The following is an 18,720-nucleotide window of genomic DNA, read 5'->3' on the forward strand; positions in this document are numbered from 1 at the left end:
CGTTTTACCATGCTCGTCTAATCCAGGACATCGTCCCTCAAGCTAAACAGTTGCTGAAGAATCTCATCGGACTTGGCTCGCACACCGTTGTGATATACGACATTGGTCTCAAACACCTTGGTGCCCCTGACCAGCCTGGCAGTGTCCCTGGCGAGGTTGCACTCCACGTACATGTCCTCCACATAGGACGCTGCGTACACCGGGACCTTGTTATTGCGCAGACGCTCTTGATCGTAGAGGTGCGGCCAATCTGTCCTCTTGGCAAGCTTCTCGGCCACGTCCCGTAGGGACTGTAGCTCTGGATAGGTCTCGAAATGCAGTGGGAAAATCATCTCACCAGAGAAGAACAGTGGCTCCGTAGATGTCGCGCAGACGTAGCCCGGGTTGAGCCACGCAAACTCCTTGAGCGCCTTGCCGACACGGTAGGCGGCCCAGTCGGAGGGAATGCCGTCGCAGTAAATGGCCTCGTGAAGAATCGCGTATATGATGTTGGTGTCGAAAGGGGTGAAGGTCTCGAGGGGTTGCAGCGCGGCCCGCGTGAAGAAGCCGAACTGGTCTAGGGACGTCTTCAGGTGCATGAGAGTGCTGTGAACGTTGTCGAAACCGCCATGGCCGCCAAAGGCGATGCCGATGGTCAGCAGACGGGGCACTGTCAGTGTGCCGCCGGAAGGAAGGGCAATGCCGCCTTCGCCCTCGATGTAGGCAGCGAGCTGACGAAGCACCTCGACGTCCTCTGGAAACTTGGTGAAGTACTGCTCGTTGCGCTCAGCCGTCTTGCGAAACGTGGCGCCATATACCTGCTCGGGCGTCTTTCCAACGGGGGCGAGGCCGCCGGTCAGGAAGGCCTCGCGCAGGCCCTCGGGGTGCATGGAAAGGTATGACAGAGTGACAAAGCCACCATAGGACTGGCCAAATGTGGACCAGGCGGCCTTGGCCTCGGGCCAGCCCTCAGTGAGGCACTTGCGGACGGCCTCGCAGTCGCGGACCGTATTGTCCTGGCGCATGAGGCTGAGGTATCGCGCCTGAGCGTCGACGTCGCCTACTTTGGCGAGCATGGCAGCAGAGACGGGCGTGCTCATGCCAACGCCACGGTGGTCGATGAACAGCATCTGATAACCCCTGGCCAGGGCGGTGCGGGTAACGGGATGGTCCTGAGGCTCCCTGTTCCCGAAGCCGGGACCGCCCTCGAGGTACACCATGTACGGCTTGAGCGCGGCATCCTGCTTCTTGTCGTCGCCCTCGACGTCGGGCGGAAAGATGGGCACCTCACGCTTGTTGGCGCGGCGGGCGAACAGGGTTATGGTGCCGGCGGAGGGGTTCTCGTAATCGAGCGGCACCTCGAAGAAGAGCTCCGTGACGAGCAGCTGTCCGGGGACGACATGGCTCCGGCTGCTGAGGAGCTTCGCCGCGGGAATCTGCACTGCGGTGTTGGGAGCCATGGCTGTCGCTGCGACTCTGGGCGAGACAGGCGGCGGGAATGCAGTGGGTGAGGGCAGTGGCGAGAGGGACAGGTGGATCTGCAGCGAGTGATGCTCGTACATGAGCCGTGCGGAGCGGCCAAACACGCCGACAGATGGGACAGGTCGGGAAGGAGGTCAACAAATATACCCCGTGATTTCTATGCCGACACCACGGATCCTTTGTCGAGGCGCGCCCGTTGCATGCACCGGCCATGGATGACTTCCTTTTATTCACGTAACTTGCACCCCGCTTCCCGTAAGGGTCGCTCCACAGGGAGGTAGTACCTGCCTATATTACCCAGGTGTGAAGTTGGATAAATCCATGGATGGGTTGGGCTGCCCACTAGCACCACCGCAGCACCACCGCAGCACCACCGCCGCGGCTGCTGGCCGGGCCGCCGAAGGCGGGAGCGGGGCCACTGGCGCGGGCTTCCGTGTTCGCTCTATCTCGCTGGGCCGTTGGAAGCCATGGCCTGTGCTTGGCGTCGACTTGAAGCCCTGCCTGTACTCCGTTCGTCTTCAGGCATACCGGCAGCATAGGACGATGCGTCGGAGCTATGGATGTTGCTTGCTGGCCGTCCGGTACACGCATTGACAGCTGGATGGGCTGTTGCTGGTTCCACCGCGAAGACCAGTTGATGACAGCTGCGTGGTGGTTGGTGGTCAGACTGGTCTCGCAAGCTGTAGAAGGACACTCGGACGACGTGGAACCGATTCTCGTCCCCATGTCCACTATGACAACGGGCTGGTGCAAATGTTCTCACTACGGTAGACCAGCTGTCTCTCAACAATTTGCTATGCAGGGACTGCGCTATCTGGACTCGCGCATCAAGGCTGCCACCAGCCTCGGGCGGTAGATTGTCATCCAGGCCGCTGACGATCCCCTTCTCAGTGTTGGCAAGGAGAGCTAGCTACCGACGTGCCCACTTGACCGGTGTACCAGCAGCGTCGGGGACCGGGCCAAGTTTACCGGTGCGCCTGGAATGTAATCATGACCTTTGAGGCGGAGACCCTGGTAATTGCGGTGGTCTGTGGCGGCTCGTCGATACTATACTGGCCGATGTAGATGTATTGTGTATCGTTAGCAGACTTGGCCGAACCACAGGTACTTTTGCCGATCCGACTCCGAGCCGAGAGGCCGCACCAGGTCGTCGTCGCGTGGGTGCAGCAGGGTCCAGTGCGTAAGTCCGCGTCTTTGCCACATGCCTTGCCAGGCCAGACAGACTCTTGATATTCGGCCTACTTTGACAACACAAGAAAAACTCTGGGTGCCTACAACTTGGATCGCATGCCTGCAGCTAAAACTCAGGTAAGGTTGTCAGGCAAGGTGCTAATCCGACCTGTATCTTAACTCCGCCGAGACCTGATGGCAGGACTCCGCAGCAGGTAGCGCTGCGTGCCTGCTGGGGACCTTTAGGCCGTCACTGGAGCGGGACTTCGGACCTGTAAAAATCCGCGCTGGCAGGCTCCATCGGCCTGTTCTTTCCGTTACCTAACCCCCGCCAACCGGTGGAGGCCCTGTTGCTCCGTCCTCTTTTTCTGCGCATCGCCCTTCCTGCCTTCTTCCTCTCTCTCTTCTGTCCATCTATCCCTCTCGTCGTGGGTATGGACCACATCCAACTCAGTCACACCCTGGCCGAAGCTTTCAACGCTCTAGCCGACGAGGTGCAACACTTGGCCGATCGCAAGACGGTCCTCGAGCACAAGCTGCGCTTTGCCCACGAGCAGGTGAGTCGAGTCTGCACGCTTGTTCTGTTTCGCCCCAACTGCCTCGGTCTCCCCATCCCCAAACGACCTATCCTGCCCAGCAAGCCCCGAGACCGGACCCCTCGGAACGTCGCCAAAAGACAAAAACATGATGAGATATCATTAGCTCTAGATCAAGAGCAGCACAGTCTGCAGAGATTGACAACTTTTACACCTCTGAACTTTGGTCTTGTCGACGATGATTTTTTCCTTCTACGCACCCTTCACTTTCAGTTGCTTCCAATCATCGCACGACTTTACCACGGGTGCAGTAGCTAACGCGCCGCGCGCTCGTTGCAGTTCCAGTATTTGGCCGATAAATATGCACCGGCGACGCCAGAGATAGCCGAGACCCTGGCAAAGCTGCAGCTGCCACCCCATACCTCGGTCGACGAGACTTCACCCGTCCCTCTTCCGCAGCGTTCCACGCCGCAGTCGCAGCACCAACTGGCTCTTGTTATTCGCGACGGACGCCGGGCGGCTAGTCAGCTTGCCTCTCTGGGGGAGTCGAGCAAGACCACCGGGTCCAGCAGGGAAAGTCTGTCGCACTCCACCCGCGACCAGACGTCTATGTCGACGGCTCTGGAACAAGACTTCACAGTTCAAGGGAAGAAGGGCAATCTGCAATGTCCCTTCTCCAAGACGGCAGCCGGGGTTAACGATGAGGCGGCGTCTGGGGAGGTGTCCGCGACTGGCCAGCAACAGCATGCCGTGGATGATCCCATCTGCATGGCCATGTACGAAGAATCCATGTCGCAGCCCCCTCCGAGTGGCACTGGAGCCAGCAAGTGTCCTATTCGCTTCATGGACAGGCACTCACCTGAGGAGATTGCACATTACGTCGAGACGCACAAGCACGAGTTGCCGCGCAGTCATGAAGTGTGCCTCCGGCGGTACCAGAAGAGCGAGGATCAAATGAAGAAGCTGGACTCCAAGTATGGCAACATAGTGAGCATGATTGAGGGTCTTAGCCATCTCCATCAACCCATGCTTCCTGAAGAAGAGCAACAGCAACAGCAGCGCCGACGCAGCGATGTCGATCGGGCATCAAATGAGCGCGTCGAGAACTGGGCCCACGCTGTAACAGCAACTGCCACACCACACGTGGATGAAGAACAGGCCCAGGACGATGCCGATCGCCAGGGCCATTTCGATCGGCCGCTCAAGGAAGTCCGTGTTGGGGAGTCCCCCAGCCGGCCTTGGGGTATCTCTGTTCCCATCTACGAGATGTCTGGGCCCGAGCACGAGCATCCCATGTCACCGCCTGCCGCGCCCGTTCGCATGCCTAGCCCGCTTCAGCGACCACAGTTGCCATCTCAAGGAGCTGGCAAGTGTCCTTTCGACCACACCAAGCTTGCGGCCCTGAAAGAACTCGCAGCGGCGGCAAAGCCCGAGGAAAAGGCCATTCCGGGACCTAATGTCGTTGACGAGTCTCCCTTCACCACCGGACGAGCGACGGCTGGTCCTGCTGCTGGTCCCACCACACAGCCTGCGTTTATCAACCCAGTGGCATCGAAGGAGGCTGCTGGAGGCGTGCCACAGATGGTCTTTACCGGACCTGTCTTCATTGGTTATCCCATGGACCAAGCGATTCAGTTTATGAACCAGTTCCGTGGGAACTAGTAAATTGGCGCGTGGGTTTTCTGTTTTACCCCCTTATTGCGCAGCGAGTTTTATTGCACATTTTCAGCAGGGCTTCATGAGTATTCGCCCAAACCTTTCACTTTGATTCAGCGACGGCGTTTGGACCCGGCAAGGGCAATAGTGCATTTCGGCATAGGGGTTCGGGTTCACTGATGGATATATGGAATGATGGACGATAGTTATAATGATGACGACTTGTGTTAAATGCACTCATATGATGTACTATTGCATCCATATCTCATTGCCAGTAGTCTACACAGTTGAAGCATGGTGAAGCCAGCCAGCGCCTATCTTGTCTATTGACTGAATATGCCAAAGTGAAGCCCAAACGTAATGCTCTTCTTGTATTATGCCCAAAACACGAGACGCTGAAAATTGGCCGTTGACAGAAAAGAGGCATCAATCGCTAGCGCCGTTTTTCTTCGTCTTTTGTACGTCGTCGGTGATGTCGTCGTCATGGTAGTCTTCGCCCCACGAGTCCGCGCCTTGAGTGTCCCACAGCGACAGATCGTCGTCGGACATGATGGCCGCGGCGTCCTCGGGATCCAGAAGCGTCGCCTCCGTGTCCTCGTACCCGGCGTCGCCATCCTCGGCGGCGGCGAGCTCGTCGGCCGCGCCGCCCTCTTCGCGCTGGAGCTCGGCGGCGCGGGCCATGGTGCGGCGGTAGATGGCGAGGCCGACGAGAATGCCGATGATGCCGCCGATGATCATGCTGAGGTAGTTGATGGCCTTGTCGCCGGCGGTCATGGAGTCGCCCTGCTCGGCGAGGACGGCGAGGCGGCTGCCGATGAAGACGTGGACGAGCAGCTTGGGGCTGTCTCCGTGGTTAGCAGTGTGAAGGGCAAAACATCTGGAGGGGAACAAACGAACCTTGACAGCGCCGTGGAGACGGCAAAAGACATCGGAGTGATGCTCGGAATCGTGGCCAAGAAGCCGTTGCTCAGACTAAACGGCAGCGGGCAGAACCGGATGCCTGTCAAATACAGGATCCCCTCGTGACGGAGCACCTGCCCGAGTGCGACGAAGCGGTGGTCCCGTCCGACCATGCGATCGACGTAGCCGCTGAGCACCGTCCTGCTCGCGAGAAACGCGCACAAGCTGCCGAGGACACACGCCGACGCAGCGATCGGCCAGCCGAGGGGAAACCCGTATATGAAGCCCGAGATGGTGGTGGCGGTGGAATAGCCAATGACGGGGGGGAAGGCCGTCACGAAGATGAGGAAGAAGATGAGGAGCCAGCCGCCGGGCCGGGCGCGCCACGACTTGGAGTAGGGCGCCAGCCAGGCGAAAAAGCGATGCGAGTAGACGAGGACGAGGATGATGACGACCCAGCCGAGGACGCAGGCGAGCGCGGCGAGCGCGCGGTAGAGCGGCGAGAGACGCATGTACGCGGCCACGACCTGCTCGCTCCATGACAGGTAGAGCTTCCACCCGCGGCGGGCGAGGTCGCGCGGGTGGTAGGAGCTGCGCGTGCGGTGCGCGCGGTCAGAGAGCCGCCGCGAGGAGGCCATCCCGTGTCGTGACCAGCGCGCCGTCGGCGCAGGCGACGAGCGGGCCGAGCTCGAGGCCGAAGATGAGGCTGGCTGCGGCGAGCGGCTCTGGCCGCGGCTACCCCCGTCACCACCACCGCTGCCGTTCACAGCAGCGTATCCCGGCGTCGGCATTGCTGGTATATATGCTCGCGTGTGTATATGTCTGTGCAGTCGCTGTGGGAGGCGTGCTTTCAGCCAGGAAGCGTCGTCGTCGTAGTCGGAAAGTCCACCTCGGCGTGGTTCGATCGACAGCGCTCAGCGACGATGGGTTGCAGATCAATCAGAGCTCCCGGCCGGCTTCCCGTGCCATTCCGATCGCAAGCTGCGTGTCTGACGTCGGAGCGAATGTGTTCGGATATCGCGCACGTCGAAGCGATGGGGGTGAGAGGCGACGGTACTGCGTCTCGATCCTGCGCTGCCTCCACGTCGTGTCCTGCAGCGTCCCCGTTCGGGCGTCTCGGCTCCACAATGCAGGGTCGGCCGTCGGTCGTCTCGGTAAGGCCGTGTCACGGCAGGGTCGTGGACTGCTCCCACTTTTGTCTTGTCTTCTTAAAAGCACGTCAGGGGAAACTTCAACAAGGGGTTCGGCGGGATTGATCAGTCGTGGATGCTGGGAGCAGTTACGCCAGGGAAACAGTTCTGGCTATGGTGTGTGTAGTTGAGAGATTCGCGGCGGCGCCGAGATGACGACGTGCGCGGCATGAACGGCGGAATTAGAACTTCCATGCCCTGGGCTGTCTGGTTGATGGCCGACTAGGTACCTATTAGGGGGTCAGACTTACGTCAGGCCGCTGAGGCTCGGCGCCTCAGCGTTGCAGCGGCTGTGCCGGCCCCTGTTTCGGACTCGCAGCCCGGAGGCTCAAGCGATCCAACAACTTGGAAGGCGCAAGTGCTCCAACCTGTCTCGGCTTGGGATCCGTGATCGCCGCGTCGTGCGCATTCATTTACAACCATCGTCCAACGACTCCAGCCATTCTCACCCCAGCGCACTCCCCTATTGCGACGGGGCCCAAGACGATGTTATAGTTGCAGAGACTGTTCGCAATATAACATCACGCTGACTTCAATCGACACACAAAGATTAACATACATCGTCTCGCGGGCGAGTGTGGAACGTCCTTTCGCTTCATCTGGATATGTCTGGATTTTCGCTTTTTACGGTTTTCGCTCTTAATCGTCACCGCTTGCCGCTTGGGCCCTTGGGAGGATCCCGCACAAGCAGCCTGACCTTGCCGTCTCCGATCTCCACGCCCTGACTCAGAATATCAACCTCCTCCTTGTCCTCGGTGAGCGCAGCGCCACCTCCCCCGTCTCGCGTGAGCGACTTATCCCAGCTACGGCTGTCGATACCGAGGATGCCACCCATGCTGTTGCGGTCCCCCGGTACGGAGAACTCGCGGTACGCATACCGCCATTCGTTGAGAAAATTGCGGATAGCCCTGCCCACCTTGTCCTTGCCGTTCTTACTATGGTGGCCTGTGCCCGTGATGGCGTAGACGGGCTTCGATTCTTTGCTGTTTTCCATCAGAACCTTCTCGAGGTACTCGACCGCTTCCTCAGGGTGGAGGCCATGCAAGTCGACGTAGATCTCCAAAGAGTTGCCAAGGCCGCCCTTGTTTCGATGTTCGTAAAGCTCGCGCGCCGCCTCCCGATGTGCCTTGCGCATCAGATCGTTCTCGCTCTGCCCTCGAAGGCTCAAGGCCTTAGCGGCTCTCGCATCATTGCGGTTCCATGCTTGCGCCGCGCTGTGAGTCCGTTAGCACGCTGCGGCTATTCGCATTATGTCATGACTAAATACCTCTGGAGAAACTTATTTCGAAGGCCCCCATGCTTGATAGCTTCTTGGCGAGCCTTCAGATAAGCCTTGTTGGCTCGTTCACCCGTCTCTAGCCAAGGGATGTGCTTTGGGCTCGGAATGGCCTGCGCGGCTGGGCTATTTTCACCGGTCCGGCCCGAGGCTGCAGGTCCATTCGTCCCAGACCTCCTGGATTCAGGGCGGGATGGCCCCGGAGTGGGCGATGGTGACCGCTTGACAATATCCGCGAGCGAGCTCGGAGCGAGGTTCTCCTTGTGGTTGTGGCCGTGGCCACCTCGCTTTCCGTGATGTTTCTTTCCTTGCCGGACGGACGCAGATCCAAGGGATGGAAAAGCCTCGTTGTCGTCTATGGCTGGAGCAGCCACGGTGATGTCCTTGGCCTGCTGCCGGCTTCCGGGCCTGGATCTCAATCGCGGGCTCTCCGTGCCGAGAAAGCTTCGTGGGCCAGGCGGGGGGTTGAAGCCTGCAAGCGCCAAGGTAGCTGGCCGTAGAGACGGGCTGTCTTGCTGGAGGGCTGGGAACGAGTTCGGGTCATGTAGCTGGGGGTTACCCTGGCCCTTGTTCGCGCCAGCTTCCTCGAGTGACAGCTTGCTGAGCAGTTTTGAAGGGTCATGGGAAAAGATGCAAGTGTCGCCGGCAAGACAATTCCCCGTCACCCAATATCTAGTTGCGAAGTGTTAGATAGGCGCGATCATTCCCGATGGAGGGGAGGCCGAAGCAGGAGAGACTCACTTGCATAAATGGCTGCTGAGCTCGTGGCTGAAGCGGCAATCTGCGCGGAGACACTGACCCGTGGACATGAAGAATTTACAGATGACACCGGACTTCGGAGGGCCTGAGGGTGTTGAGGGACGGCCATCCGAGTAGATGGACTTGCCAATTAAGACGCCCTTGGGCTCCTCCACGGGCACGGGCGCCAAGCCGCCTTCCTGACCCTGAGCCTCCATTATAGCAGCAATGGTGGCACTGAGGTCGTAGCCATGCATGGCCAAGGCGGACTCGATCTCTTCATCTGTACGGGCCTGTCCGAGTATAGACCGAAGCATGTCATAGGGAGACATGTCGGTCTGCTGCGAAGACATGGAAGAGAACTCTGGCGCAGCGGCGTTGAGGCCACTCGGGGTTCCGACCGACGAGGAGACACTAGCTGCATCGTCGCTTACCAGCCACTCCACGTTCTCGGCTTGGTAGTCGCCCAGAATTTCCGTGGCAGGTGTGGAGTCGCTTGCGAATTCATAGGCGTTGAGGTTCGGGCTATGAGGGATGACGGGTGTGGCAAGAGCCAGACGGGGAGACGCTCGTGGAGATGAAAACGGTGATGCAGTCGACGATTTGGCCCGGCCGAATGTCGAAGGCACAAATCCTGGAGGGGCAAGTGGACTCACACCGAGACGCGGTGATCCGGACATTGGAGTCGGAGATCCGCGCCACGAAGCGGGGGACGGCCGGCGGAGGATTGACTGTCTGATGGGAGTAGGCGAAGTCGAGGCACCTCCCGCTTCGCGATATCGCCATAGGGCATCGAGGACGACATTGTCCAGAGACGAACCCGTAAGGTTCGTCTCCTTCTTTAGGAGCTCCTCGAGTCTGTCGGTCTTATCCTCATCCTCGAGTGTAGGATCCTGCAGTATGGGCAAGCATAGTTCGTAGTGTTCGTCCGAGACCATGATGCCAAGCCCTCTCCGGAGGGTCTGTCGAAGACGTCGAGCGGGCGTTGATGAAGCAGGCAGGGGTGGTATCACGAAGTGAAGGAAGCTGACGTGGTGTCGGGCGGCTTCCCCAGGCTACAGAACTGGGGCAATGCAGTATCTCGTGTAGGCCGTCTGTGTAACAGTCGAACTATGCAAAGAAAAGCGCGGCACAAGTGGCTAGAACTGTTCCGCGAGGTCGACGTGTCAGTGCTGAACTTCGTGACGCGTCGGTGACTGGGCACGACGCAGCTAAGCGAACAAGGCGGGGGGCCGGAGCTCACATCAGAGATAAAGAAGCAAACGCGTTGATGCTAAAGCGCCGCGGACAAGAAGTCCGGCGAATGCGCAAGCGGGCAAAGCCAAAAACGAAGCCGAGGCGGAGGCGAAGGTGGAGGTGGGCTGGTGACGAACAGCGGAACACAAGCCGAGAAGGAGCTCACATTGCGCCGCCGAGGCTCCACGGCGAACGATAAGGGAGCTAGTAGAGTGCGTGCGTTCCCGGCGTTCCCTGGCGTGTATCGCACGAGCCCGGTGCCTGCTTTGGCGGTGCGGGGGCAGAGTCGGCGCTCGCGGCGGTTTGGCGGCGACAGCAACGAGGCGTCAAGAGGAGGGTAAGGAGAGGTCGAGGTCGAAGGTGAGGACAGTGGAGGCCCCGCCGCGCGTGGTGGAGTCGTGTTGGCGCTGCGTCTGGTGCTTGTCTGCCGACCGGACCCCCATCCATTCATTCACTCAGCTACCGCAGGTACCTTAGGTAGAGCGGGCACCGAACAAATCAGGCGGGGGCCCAGTCCAGATGGCAGCTGGGACTGGAGGTCACCTAATCTGCCCACCTACCTAAGGTAACGTTAGTACCTAGGGGAGCACCCGTCGTCCTGGAGCACCCGCCTAGCCCTGCATAACAGCATCCATGGAACCCGCTGGCGCAGGCACGTGCGAACTTCATTTGGTACCCAACCCATGGTCCAGTGCTGGGCGTGCCTTGGTTGCGGCGCCTTACCTACCGTCACCATCTTCGTTGTGTGCAACCTTGGTTGGTCATCTCAAGGCTCTCTCGTTGCCCGCCAACCTTGTGCGATCTCGTAGACGCTGGGGATGTGCAGCGATGCTTTCTGCGCCCGGCGAAGGAGGCCCCAGCAATGATTGGACATCGATAGCCGGAAATACCAGCGTTACTCTTGCTCCGACATACATACCATCATTTGCTGGCCGTTGCTGCCCTTGTTGAGACCTCGATGAGACGCCCGCGATAATCCCATGCGGCCAAGTCGGGGTCAATAGGGAGCGTAGACGAATTATAGAACCACCCTAGCAGTCGCCTGTTTTGCATCCCGCTTACAATATATGTATACAGTTCCAGTTTCAGGGCCTGGGCGCGCTCAAGGTATCTCATCCTCGTCGTCACCGCCAAATCCAAAACTGAAGCCTCCTGATTCCTGAGCCTCTTCATCGCGGCCGACAGCCGTATCCCACTTTCGCTTCTTGCCACTCTTCCTATCCACGACCTCTAGGGCCTTATCCAGCACTTCAGGGTGTTCCGATCGGAGCCTCCCGATGAACAGCTCATAAGGGTTCGCGACGTCTTTGTCGAAACCGGAGACCTGGTCTGGCTTGTCTTTGAGAAAGGCTAGGACTTCTGACAGCAGGTTGAGGCTCGGCGACTGCGGAACAAAGTTCTGCGTAAGAGCGATGCCGCTTTCGAGATTCACAACAAGGTGCCACCAGCCGCTTGGGACATGGAGGATCTCTCCAGCCTCGCATATACCTTCGATGCATTCTGGCAGTTGACGCGCCTCTTGGTGAAAAGTCAACAGCCACTCGGCAATGCTCAAGGGGCTTGTAACTTCGCTACTGTCCTGGGATACGTATACTCCGGGAACTTGCGCTGCTGGGGGAAACATGATCCAGTATTTAGATCCTTGGATGACCGCGTTCCATGCGCTGGTACCGTTGGGGTCCTTATGAAATGTCGAACCACTCCTCTCCGGTCCGACAATCAGCCAACGATGGGCTGGGCGCTCACGCCCGAGCACCTCGAAGAGATCGGGACCGAAGCAATCTGGCCTCCAGTACGCCGAGCCGGCGTCTTTTCCGATTTTGATACCCATTTTTTCTGCAAATTTGCGGTCGAAAAGGTACAAAGGGCTCTCGTCGATGTTGTCCCGCATGTACTCGCAATATCTTGAGAACGTCCAATCCACTGCCTCAGCTCGGAAGTCAAGTTCGGCGTAATCTGACAGAAGTTGATCGATGGTCCATGTGGAGGTGACAGGCCATTCTCGGATGCACTTCGTCAGAATAAAAGGCTGCTCGGTCCATCGCTCAGCATACTGTTCATACGTGAGATTGTCGAAGCGGCGGATCTGGTTTGCCTTGGGTATGTTGCGAATGAATTGCCTCAGGTTGATGTTGGAGCAGGCGAACGGCCGGTGTAATACGTCGGAGAAGACATTGCTGCAGTCGACGATGGCTTCAGACTCCTTGTTCAGGTTCATCAACGTTCTTCTCCAAGTGCCTCGCCATCTCAGCGCTCGACTAACTTCAGGCGGAAGCCTAGACCATACTATGTCAGCATAACCAGTGTTGCATCGCTGGAAAAGCCGTTAAATGAACAAATAGTACATAAAGATGGCTCTCCTTTCACGGGTTTTCAGAAGCACGTGTAAGCCCACCAGAGTGGCGCGGGCAAACTCACTGGAGAAACAGCGCCTTCCAGATCTCATCTAGGTGGCAAAAGGCGTAGAGAAATTTGCATGTCGAGCCCAGTCTGATGAGGTCTGATTTGCCAAAGTGCTCCAGGATGACCGTGAGCATCTCGTCAGGCATCATAGCCCACGTGCCGACGCTAGCTCTCGCATTCGGCGCATTAGAGAGATAGCGGTTGCCCAAGGGCTTGACTCCGAGCTGATGCGAGGGAATCGACGCAGCATCAGTGACGACGCCCGCGTGGTTTGCCTTTGACTCATAGTGTTCATGACTATTGACGTCTGCCACGGCACGGCTCGGCTGGCCCGCCGCCATGGCTACCGCAGAGGGCATGGCTGAAAAAAATCGCCCTATTCGAGGCTCAAACCAAACCTTGCCCTATGTTTGAGGCCTCAGGCGGCGGCGAGAGGAGCTCAGAACCCTTGCAGCAATTCCCGAGCAAGGTTCAAAATCAGGCGACGCAACTGCAGTAGCTACTTGCGCGAGTGACTCAGATGTCGGCGCAGGCTAGGTTCGGCTAACGTAGAGTGACCGCAGTCCAAAGTGCCCGCGCCCTGTGTGATTGAGACAGAGTCTGTGTGAGAGGCGCGAGGCGAGACGTGAATGTGACTCGACAATGCCGGCAGGAAGTGTGGTGGCAGGCGGGCCTGGTGTAAGTGGTTGAAGGTGGTGGCAGAGAATGAGTCGCTGGGTGGTGGCGGACGAGTGAGCACCGCCACTGGGTCACCACCTTCAGCACCACCATGAGCACCAGTCACCACCACTGGGCTTAATCTTTGGGCGGGAAAAAAATTCCTGGCCTTTGGTCGCCGCCGGGCTGGTTGGTGTCTGATAGCGCTGGCGGCGGCGCAGGTACCCAGTGCTGCGAAATGCGCCGCTGTGGTACGCTGAAAGGTACCCTAAGCGTGGGGCCCACCACGCACCCCGGCCTCGCTGATTGGCTGGCGCTGGGTGTGGGCGGGAGGGAAAAAAATACAAGTCGAGGAGGGCCCCTCAACCGACTTTTTTTTCTCTCCTTCTCTCCCCTCTCCAACCTTTCCAAGGAACATCACAACGAAAGATACCCGCAACCTCCTAGATTTCGGCCAGCTCTCGTCATTTTCGAGAGCGTACGGATCTAGTCGACCCCAAGTTTCCATTCAACGCCAGTCGCAGCCCTTCCCGAGCGAAGCGCCTGCCGATTTTTTTTCTCGCCCACCCCGCGATTTTTCGATATCCATCTAGGTCGAGCTGTGCTTGATCTAGATTCTTCTTCAACCTACCGCAATCATGGCTACCGACAAGGGACTCGAGGACGTCCCCGAGGGTGAGTTGGATCCTGGCTTATTCTGTTGCGCGTCGACTTGGACGGGGGCGGAAGGCGTTGGCATCGCGGTCGTCGCGTTTAGCCGTGGGGGTGGATCGCCCGCGGTCAGACACGATGCCCCACGATGTGCGCCTGTCGTCGCCCTCGTCCGGCTTGGCTCCTAACAGATATACCCTTGCGCGCAAGTTGTTATGGTGACTGACAGAAATGGCTTGCAGGGCAGATCGAGTCCAACTATGACGAGACTGTCGACTCGTTCGATGACATGAACCTGAAGTCTGAGCTTCTCCGTGGTGGTAAGCAAAAACTGCCGTCCTGGCTGCCGACTTTGTGCTTGGTATCTGACCTCGTCCTGCAGTGTACGCCTATGGTTTCGAGCGCCCTTCGGCCATTCAGCAGCGTGCGATCATGCCCGTCATCAAGGGTCACGATGTCATCGCCCAGGCCCAGTCTGGTACTGGCAAGACCGCCACCTTCTCTATCTCCGTTCTCCAGAAGATCGACACTTCGGTCAAGCAGTGCCAGGCCCTGATCCTGGCCCCCACTCGTGAGCTCGCTCAGCAGATTCAGAAGGTCGTTGTCGCTATCGGCGACTTCATGAACATCGAGTGCCACGCTTGCATTGGTGGTACCAGCGTGCGCGACGACATGAAGGCCCTCCAGGATGGCCCCCAGGTCGTCGTCGGAACCCCCGGTCGTGTCCACGACATGATTCAGCGCCGCTTCCTGAAGACGGACGCTATGAAGATGTTCGTTCTCGACGAGGCCGACGAGATGCTTTCTGTAAGACAGCGACGCCTTGCCTGCCCTGACCAACCGTCGTGCTAACATAGTTTCCTCCAGCGTGGTTTCACCGACCAGATCTACGACATCTTCCAGCTCCTCCCCCAGTCCACTCAGGTCGTTCTCCTTTCCGCTACCATGCCCCAGGACGTCCTCGAGGTCACGACCCGCTTCATGCGTGACCCCGTCCGTATCCTGGTCAAGAAGGATGAGCTTACCCTCGAGGGTATCAAGCAATTCTACATTGCTGTTGAGAAGGAGGAGTGGAAGCTCGACACTCTGTCCGACCTGTACGAGACGGTCACCATCACCCAGGCTGTCATCTTCTGCAACACCCGCAGAAAGGTCGACTGGCTCACCGACAAGCTTACCGCCCGCGACTTCACCGTCTCGGCCATGCACGGTGACATGGACCAGGCTCAGCGTGATCTGATCATGAAGGAGTTCCGCTCTGGATCCTCTCGTGTCCTGATTGCCACTGACCTCCTGGCCCGTGGTATCGATGTCCAGCAGGTGTCGCTGGTCATCAACTACGATCTCCCCGCCAACCGCGAAAACTACATCCACCGCATTGGCCGTGGTGGTCGTTTCGGCCGAAAGGGCGTTGCCATCAACTTTGTCACCGCCGATGATGTCCGCATGATGCGTGAGATCGAGCAGTTCTACAGCACCCAGATCGAGGAAATGCCCATGAACGTTGCCGACCTCATCTAAGTTAACAACTACCAAAGCATCATCCGTCGTCGCCTGCGTCATCTGGGCTGCTGCACACTAGGGTGGCCCTTGAACGGCAGTCGCGGCATCTGGTGGAGATTTATCCGGTGATTTCCCTTTTGCAGCTGTTGATAGATTCGCGTTTCTAGAGGGACATCCGGGGCCGGCCCTCGGCGGTCGGCCGCGCGGTGGCTTGAGGGCAAAGATCGAAGTGGCTGCATGACGAAGGCTCGGGAAGTCCTTCGCGCCTTAATGGATCAAAAGGTGCGATGAGGACTACCAAAAGTAATGCGATAGTTCTTCCTTTTACTTCTCCTTTGTCACCTCTGTTCCTGTAACTAGGAGTCGCTTTTTTATGATGACAACCTATCCCTTCAAGGGCAACGTGCATCGTGGCTTATGTGAGACGGGCGATGTGCAACATGACAGTTTCCGTACGACTTCGTGTTGCATGACAAGCTCCCTCCCAAGGGACCGGCGGCGCATGGCACCGATGTCCTGGTCCAAATCGGTAGGGCGTCGAACAGGCGTCCAGCCGTACACTTTACAAGCGGACCTGGCCATGGCCGGTAAGTCGCCATCTAGGGCAACAATCAGAGCGACGAAGCATGGCATCGATATTCGAAAGAACTACATTTTCCACTTCCCGAGCCCTGCTCCTGCAGGCCCGCGTCTTGGGCGTCTACGTGACACGACGGGTCTTCACCCAACATCATCGCAACACACCAAAAAAATGAAAAGAAAAAAAAAGTGAAGCGTACGCAACTCATGGACGAACAGGGAATCGAACCCTGGACCTCTCCCAGAGGAGGGCAATCGCTTAGAAAGCTCATGCTAAGGGAGAATTATACCACTAAACCATCCGCCCAGATGAATCTCGCTGGTCCCTGATGGGTCCTGATTGGCTGAAGATCGGAGCAACGCAAATCGCATTATGAACCTGTCCGGTCAGGAAAAGGAGCGTCTGTGGGAGGAAAAGACGGAGAGGCTGCGCGAGGAGGAGCGGAGAAAGGCCGAAGAGGAGAAGAGGCAACGGGCTGAGCAAGAGCGACAGTGGCAGCTGGCAGAGCAGAAGCGCCTCAAGGAAGATCGGGAGGCCGAGGCTCCTATTGCCGGTCCTTCTAGGGATAGTCCTCTTGACATTCGGACGTGAACACTTGATCGACAACTTCAAGTAAATGGCAAATGGAGACACCGTTTAATGTGAATTAGGGGTCAAGGTAGCCTAGTCCCGTAGGTAGACTCCAGTAAGGCAGACACGCAAGTCTCTACTGCCATTCAACGCCGTTGGTATAGCCGCTTTACAAAGTAAAAGAAATGTCCAAGAAAGGGGTTCGCCATCCCAGTCCAAGAGTCAAGTGATTCTCAGACAACTCTCACAGAAGCATTCGTACAACGCTTTTCTTCCCTTATCGGGCCTGCCCAAAGGAGATTTGTGTTGGCGGCGGGCTCTTGACGGCCGCCCCAGCATATGCCCCTGGAATGGGCACTGCCTCGTATGTCGGCTCGTGGGAAGCTTGCGGGGCATGCTCCGTGAGAGTCTCCCCTGGTGGTGTTGGTGCCCTGGCGGCTGTGGGAGAGAAGCCCCCTTGGCTCGTCTTGGGAGTCGCGGATGGAGCCTTGGTAGGGGGTGCTTGCAGCTTGAACGTCGGAGACGGTTTGCTGAACTGGGACTGGGGTTCAACGACACGGCCGCCAGGAGTGAATGGGCTGGATTCGTCGATGTCGGACAGGTTGCGATAAGCGGCCGGGGGGTGGCGAGGGGACATGGCGTAGTTGCTCAGAGCAGGCGACTTGGGACCCCCGATGCTTGGAGACTTGGGGCCGAACCCCGGCGTGTTGGGAGCAGACTGGGAGCGAAGCTGGGCTAGGTAAAGATCGGACCGCGCACGATCTCTCAGGTCCATGGACTTGAAGAGGCGGCGCTTGGTGTAGTAACGGTAGAACACGATGCTGTAGAGAGTGATGGAAATGACCTCGACAACAATCTCGATGATGATGCAGATGAGGGTCCAGTTCTGGAGGCGGCAGACGAGCTGATAGTCGACCTTCTCCGCGAAGACGTCCGAGCGGGTGTTGTCCACGCAGGCCCATCCCCACATGTCCTTGTTGTTGCCACTGTCCCTGGCATGCTGGACAACGACTGCTGTGATGACCCAAAGGAGCATGCTGATGATGAACTGGAACAAGTCAGCACCCTGATCTCTGATGAGGAAATCCACTAGTAGAGTTAAAACATACCCAGCCGATGGCAAACATGGTATAGTAAGTGTTGACTTTCTCGGCCCGCTTGTGTCCACCGCGGCAGTAGGCCAGGAAGACCAGGACGCAAATGAAAAGCGAGAAACAAGCCATGGCAAGCGTCAGCTTCTGTGGCCACGACGTCTTGTCCGTGTTGGGAGCCCATGGGGGCATGCTGCTTTGCGCTGCGAGCGCCTTGGTGGAGTTGAAGATGGCGAACGAGGCGGACAGCATGGAGAGGATGATGAGAGAACAGCTGAAGCCAACCCCACGAAGTGCGAACTTGGCCATGCGGACACGAGTCTTGATTTTCTGTCGGGGCGGTCAGCCTTTTAGACCTGTAATCGTTCGAATGTAATACGCACTATGTCTCTGGCCTGCTCCTTTTCCGTGGCGAGCTCACGCTTCTCGAGAATCTCCTCCTCGCGGAACGTGGGACTCAAGGGGTTTGTGAGCTGCCTCCCGGGTGTCCCTGGAGCCTTCATGGCGCTCTTGAGGGGAGACCTGGGCGTCATGGGGACCGCCACAGATTCGTGCTTGGTATCGTTGATGTAGCCGAAGCCGACGTCGCCAGGTTGCGCGTGGGCGACATGAGACTTCTCTGGATCGGAAAAGGGCGACTCCATGTCGACAGGCGAGTGAACAGAAGTAGCCTCTGCGAAGCGGGGAGTTCGCGGGACCTTGAGCGAGCAGTCCGAGGACGACGAGTCCGAGGAACCGGATCGCACTGGTGTCAAGTTGAGAGCGGCAGGCCGCTTCTTCTCATCGAAGCCTGAGGGAGGAGGTTAGCTAGGCTCTTCCTCTTTCACATACGCGGCGTCACGAGAGGACGGACCTTGGCCGACCATTGTGCTTAGGGCGTGCAGAAACAAGCAGACGGTGTAAACGGTGAAGGAAAAGAGGCTGTTCCGTGTGATAGAGGATCTTTCGATGATCACCGAGTAGGACAAGGCTTCCAAACCAGCTGCAAGCAGAGTCCCGGGAACAGGAATAGGAAAAGAATCTCGGTGAGGAGGGCGAGAGGATGGATGAGACCAGCTATCGAGGAACAGAAGAGAGGCCGCAGGTCCCGGGCCAGATGAGG

At 58.1% G+C, this 18,720-nt stretch overlaps 8 protein-coding genes across 8 annotated transcripts; 3 read left to right on the forward strand and 5 right to left on the reverse strand.

Annotated features, from left to right (window-relative positions):
* Positions 1–17: 17 nt before the first annotated feature.
* On the reverse strand, positions 18–1,439 carry PLICBS_002720 (uncharacterized protein; the record flags this gene model as incomplete). Its single annotated transcript, XM_018322425.2, has 1 exon — positions 18–1,439. One exon carries the CDS (start codon positions 1,437–1,439, stop codon positions 18–20), a length of 1,422 nt encoding a protein of 473 aa, XP_018179905.2.
* A 1,626-nt stretch (positions 1,440–3,065) lies between these two features.
* Positions 3,066–4,829, forward strand: PLICBS_002721 (uncharacterized protein; the record flags this gene model as incomplete). The annotated part of the gene is made up of 2 exons (XM_018322426.1): positions 3,066–3,188; positions 3,507–4,829. The coding sequence occupies 2 exons, from the start codon at positions 3,066–3,068 to the stop codon at positions 4,827–4,829; spliced, it is 1,446 nt and encodes a 481-aa protein (XP_018179906.1).
* Positions 4,830–5,249: 420 nt separating this feature from the next.
* Positions 5,250–6,514, reverse strand: PLICBS_002722 (Tlg2-vesicle protein; the record flags this gene model as incomplete). The annotated part of the gene is made up of 2 exons (XM_018322427.2): positions 5,250–5,664; positions 5,721–6,514. The coding sequence occupies 2 exons, from the start codon at positions 6,512–6,514 to the stop codon at positions 5,250–5,252; spliced, it is 1,209 nt and encodes a 402-aa protein (XP_018179907.1).
* Positions 6,515–7,559: 1,045 nt separating this feature from the next.
* Positions 7,560–9,865, reverse strand: PLICBS_002723 (uncharacterized protein; the record flags this gene model as incomplete). Its single annotated transcript, XM_018322428.2, has 3 exons — positions 7,560–8,127; positions 8,181–8,861; positions 8,931–9,865. 3 exons carry the CDS (start codon positions 9,863–9,865, stop codon positions 7,560–7,562), a joined length of 2,184 nt encoding a protein of 727 aa, XP_018179908.2.
* A 1,400-nt stretch (positions 9,866–11,265) lies between these two features.
* On the reverse strand, positions 11,266–12,907 carry PLICBS_002724 (uncharacterized protein; the record flags this gene model as incomplete). The annotated part of the gene is made up of 2 exons (XM_018322429.1): positions 11,266–12,439; positions 12,582–12,907. The coding sequence occupies 2 exons, from the start codon at positions 12,905–12,907 to the stop codon at positions 11,266–11,268; spliced, it is 1,500 nt and encodes a 499-aa protein (XP_018179909.1).
* A 954-nt stretch (positions 12,908–13,861) lies between these two features.
* On the forward strand, positions 13,862–15,395 carry PLICBS_002725 (translation initiation factor eIF4A; the record flags this gene model as incomplete). The annotated part of the gene is made up of 4 exons (XM_018322430.2): positions 13,862–13,898; positions 14,117–14,194; positions 14,257–14,681; positions 14,742–15,395. The coding sequence occupies 4 exons, from the start codon at positions 13,862–13,864 to the stop codon at positions 15,393–15,395; spliced, it is 1,194 nt and encodes a 397-aa protein (XP_018179910.1).
* A 562-nt stretch (positions 15,396–15,957) lies between these two features.
* On the forward strand, positions 15,958–16,548 carry PLICBS_002726 (uncharacterized protein; the record flags this gene model as incomplete). The annotated part of the gene is made up of 2 exons (XM_018322431.2): positions 15,958–15,964; positions 16,307–16,548. 2 exons carry the CDS (start codon positions 15,958–15,960, stop codon positions 16,546–16,548), a joined length of 249 nt encoding a protein of 82 aa, XP_018179911.2.
* A 256-nt stretch (positions 16,549–16,804) lies between these two features.
* PLICBS_002727 (uncharacterized protein) lies at positions 16,805–18,484 on the reverse strand (the record flags this gene model as incomplete). The annotated part of the gene is made up of 4 exons (XM_018322432.2): positions 16,805–17,575; positions 17,637–17,948; positions 18,002–18,408; positions 18,472–18,484. The coding sequence occupies 4 exons, from the start codon at positions 18,482–18,484 to the stop codon at positions 16,805–16,807; spliced, it is 1,503 nt and encodes a 500-aa protein (XP_018179912.1).
* Positions 18,485–18,720: the final 236 nt, after the last annotated feature.

Source organism: Purpureocillium lilacinum (assembly GCF_023168085.1).
Source record: "Purpureocillium lilacinum CBS 284.36 DNA, scaffold_2, whole genome shotgun sequence".
Classification (NCBI taxonomy): Eukaryota; Fungi; Ascomycota; class Sordariomycetes; order Hypocreales; family Ophiocordycipitaceae; genus Purpureocillium; species Purpureocillium lilacinum.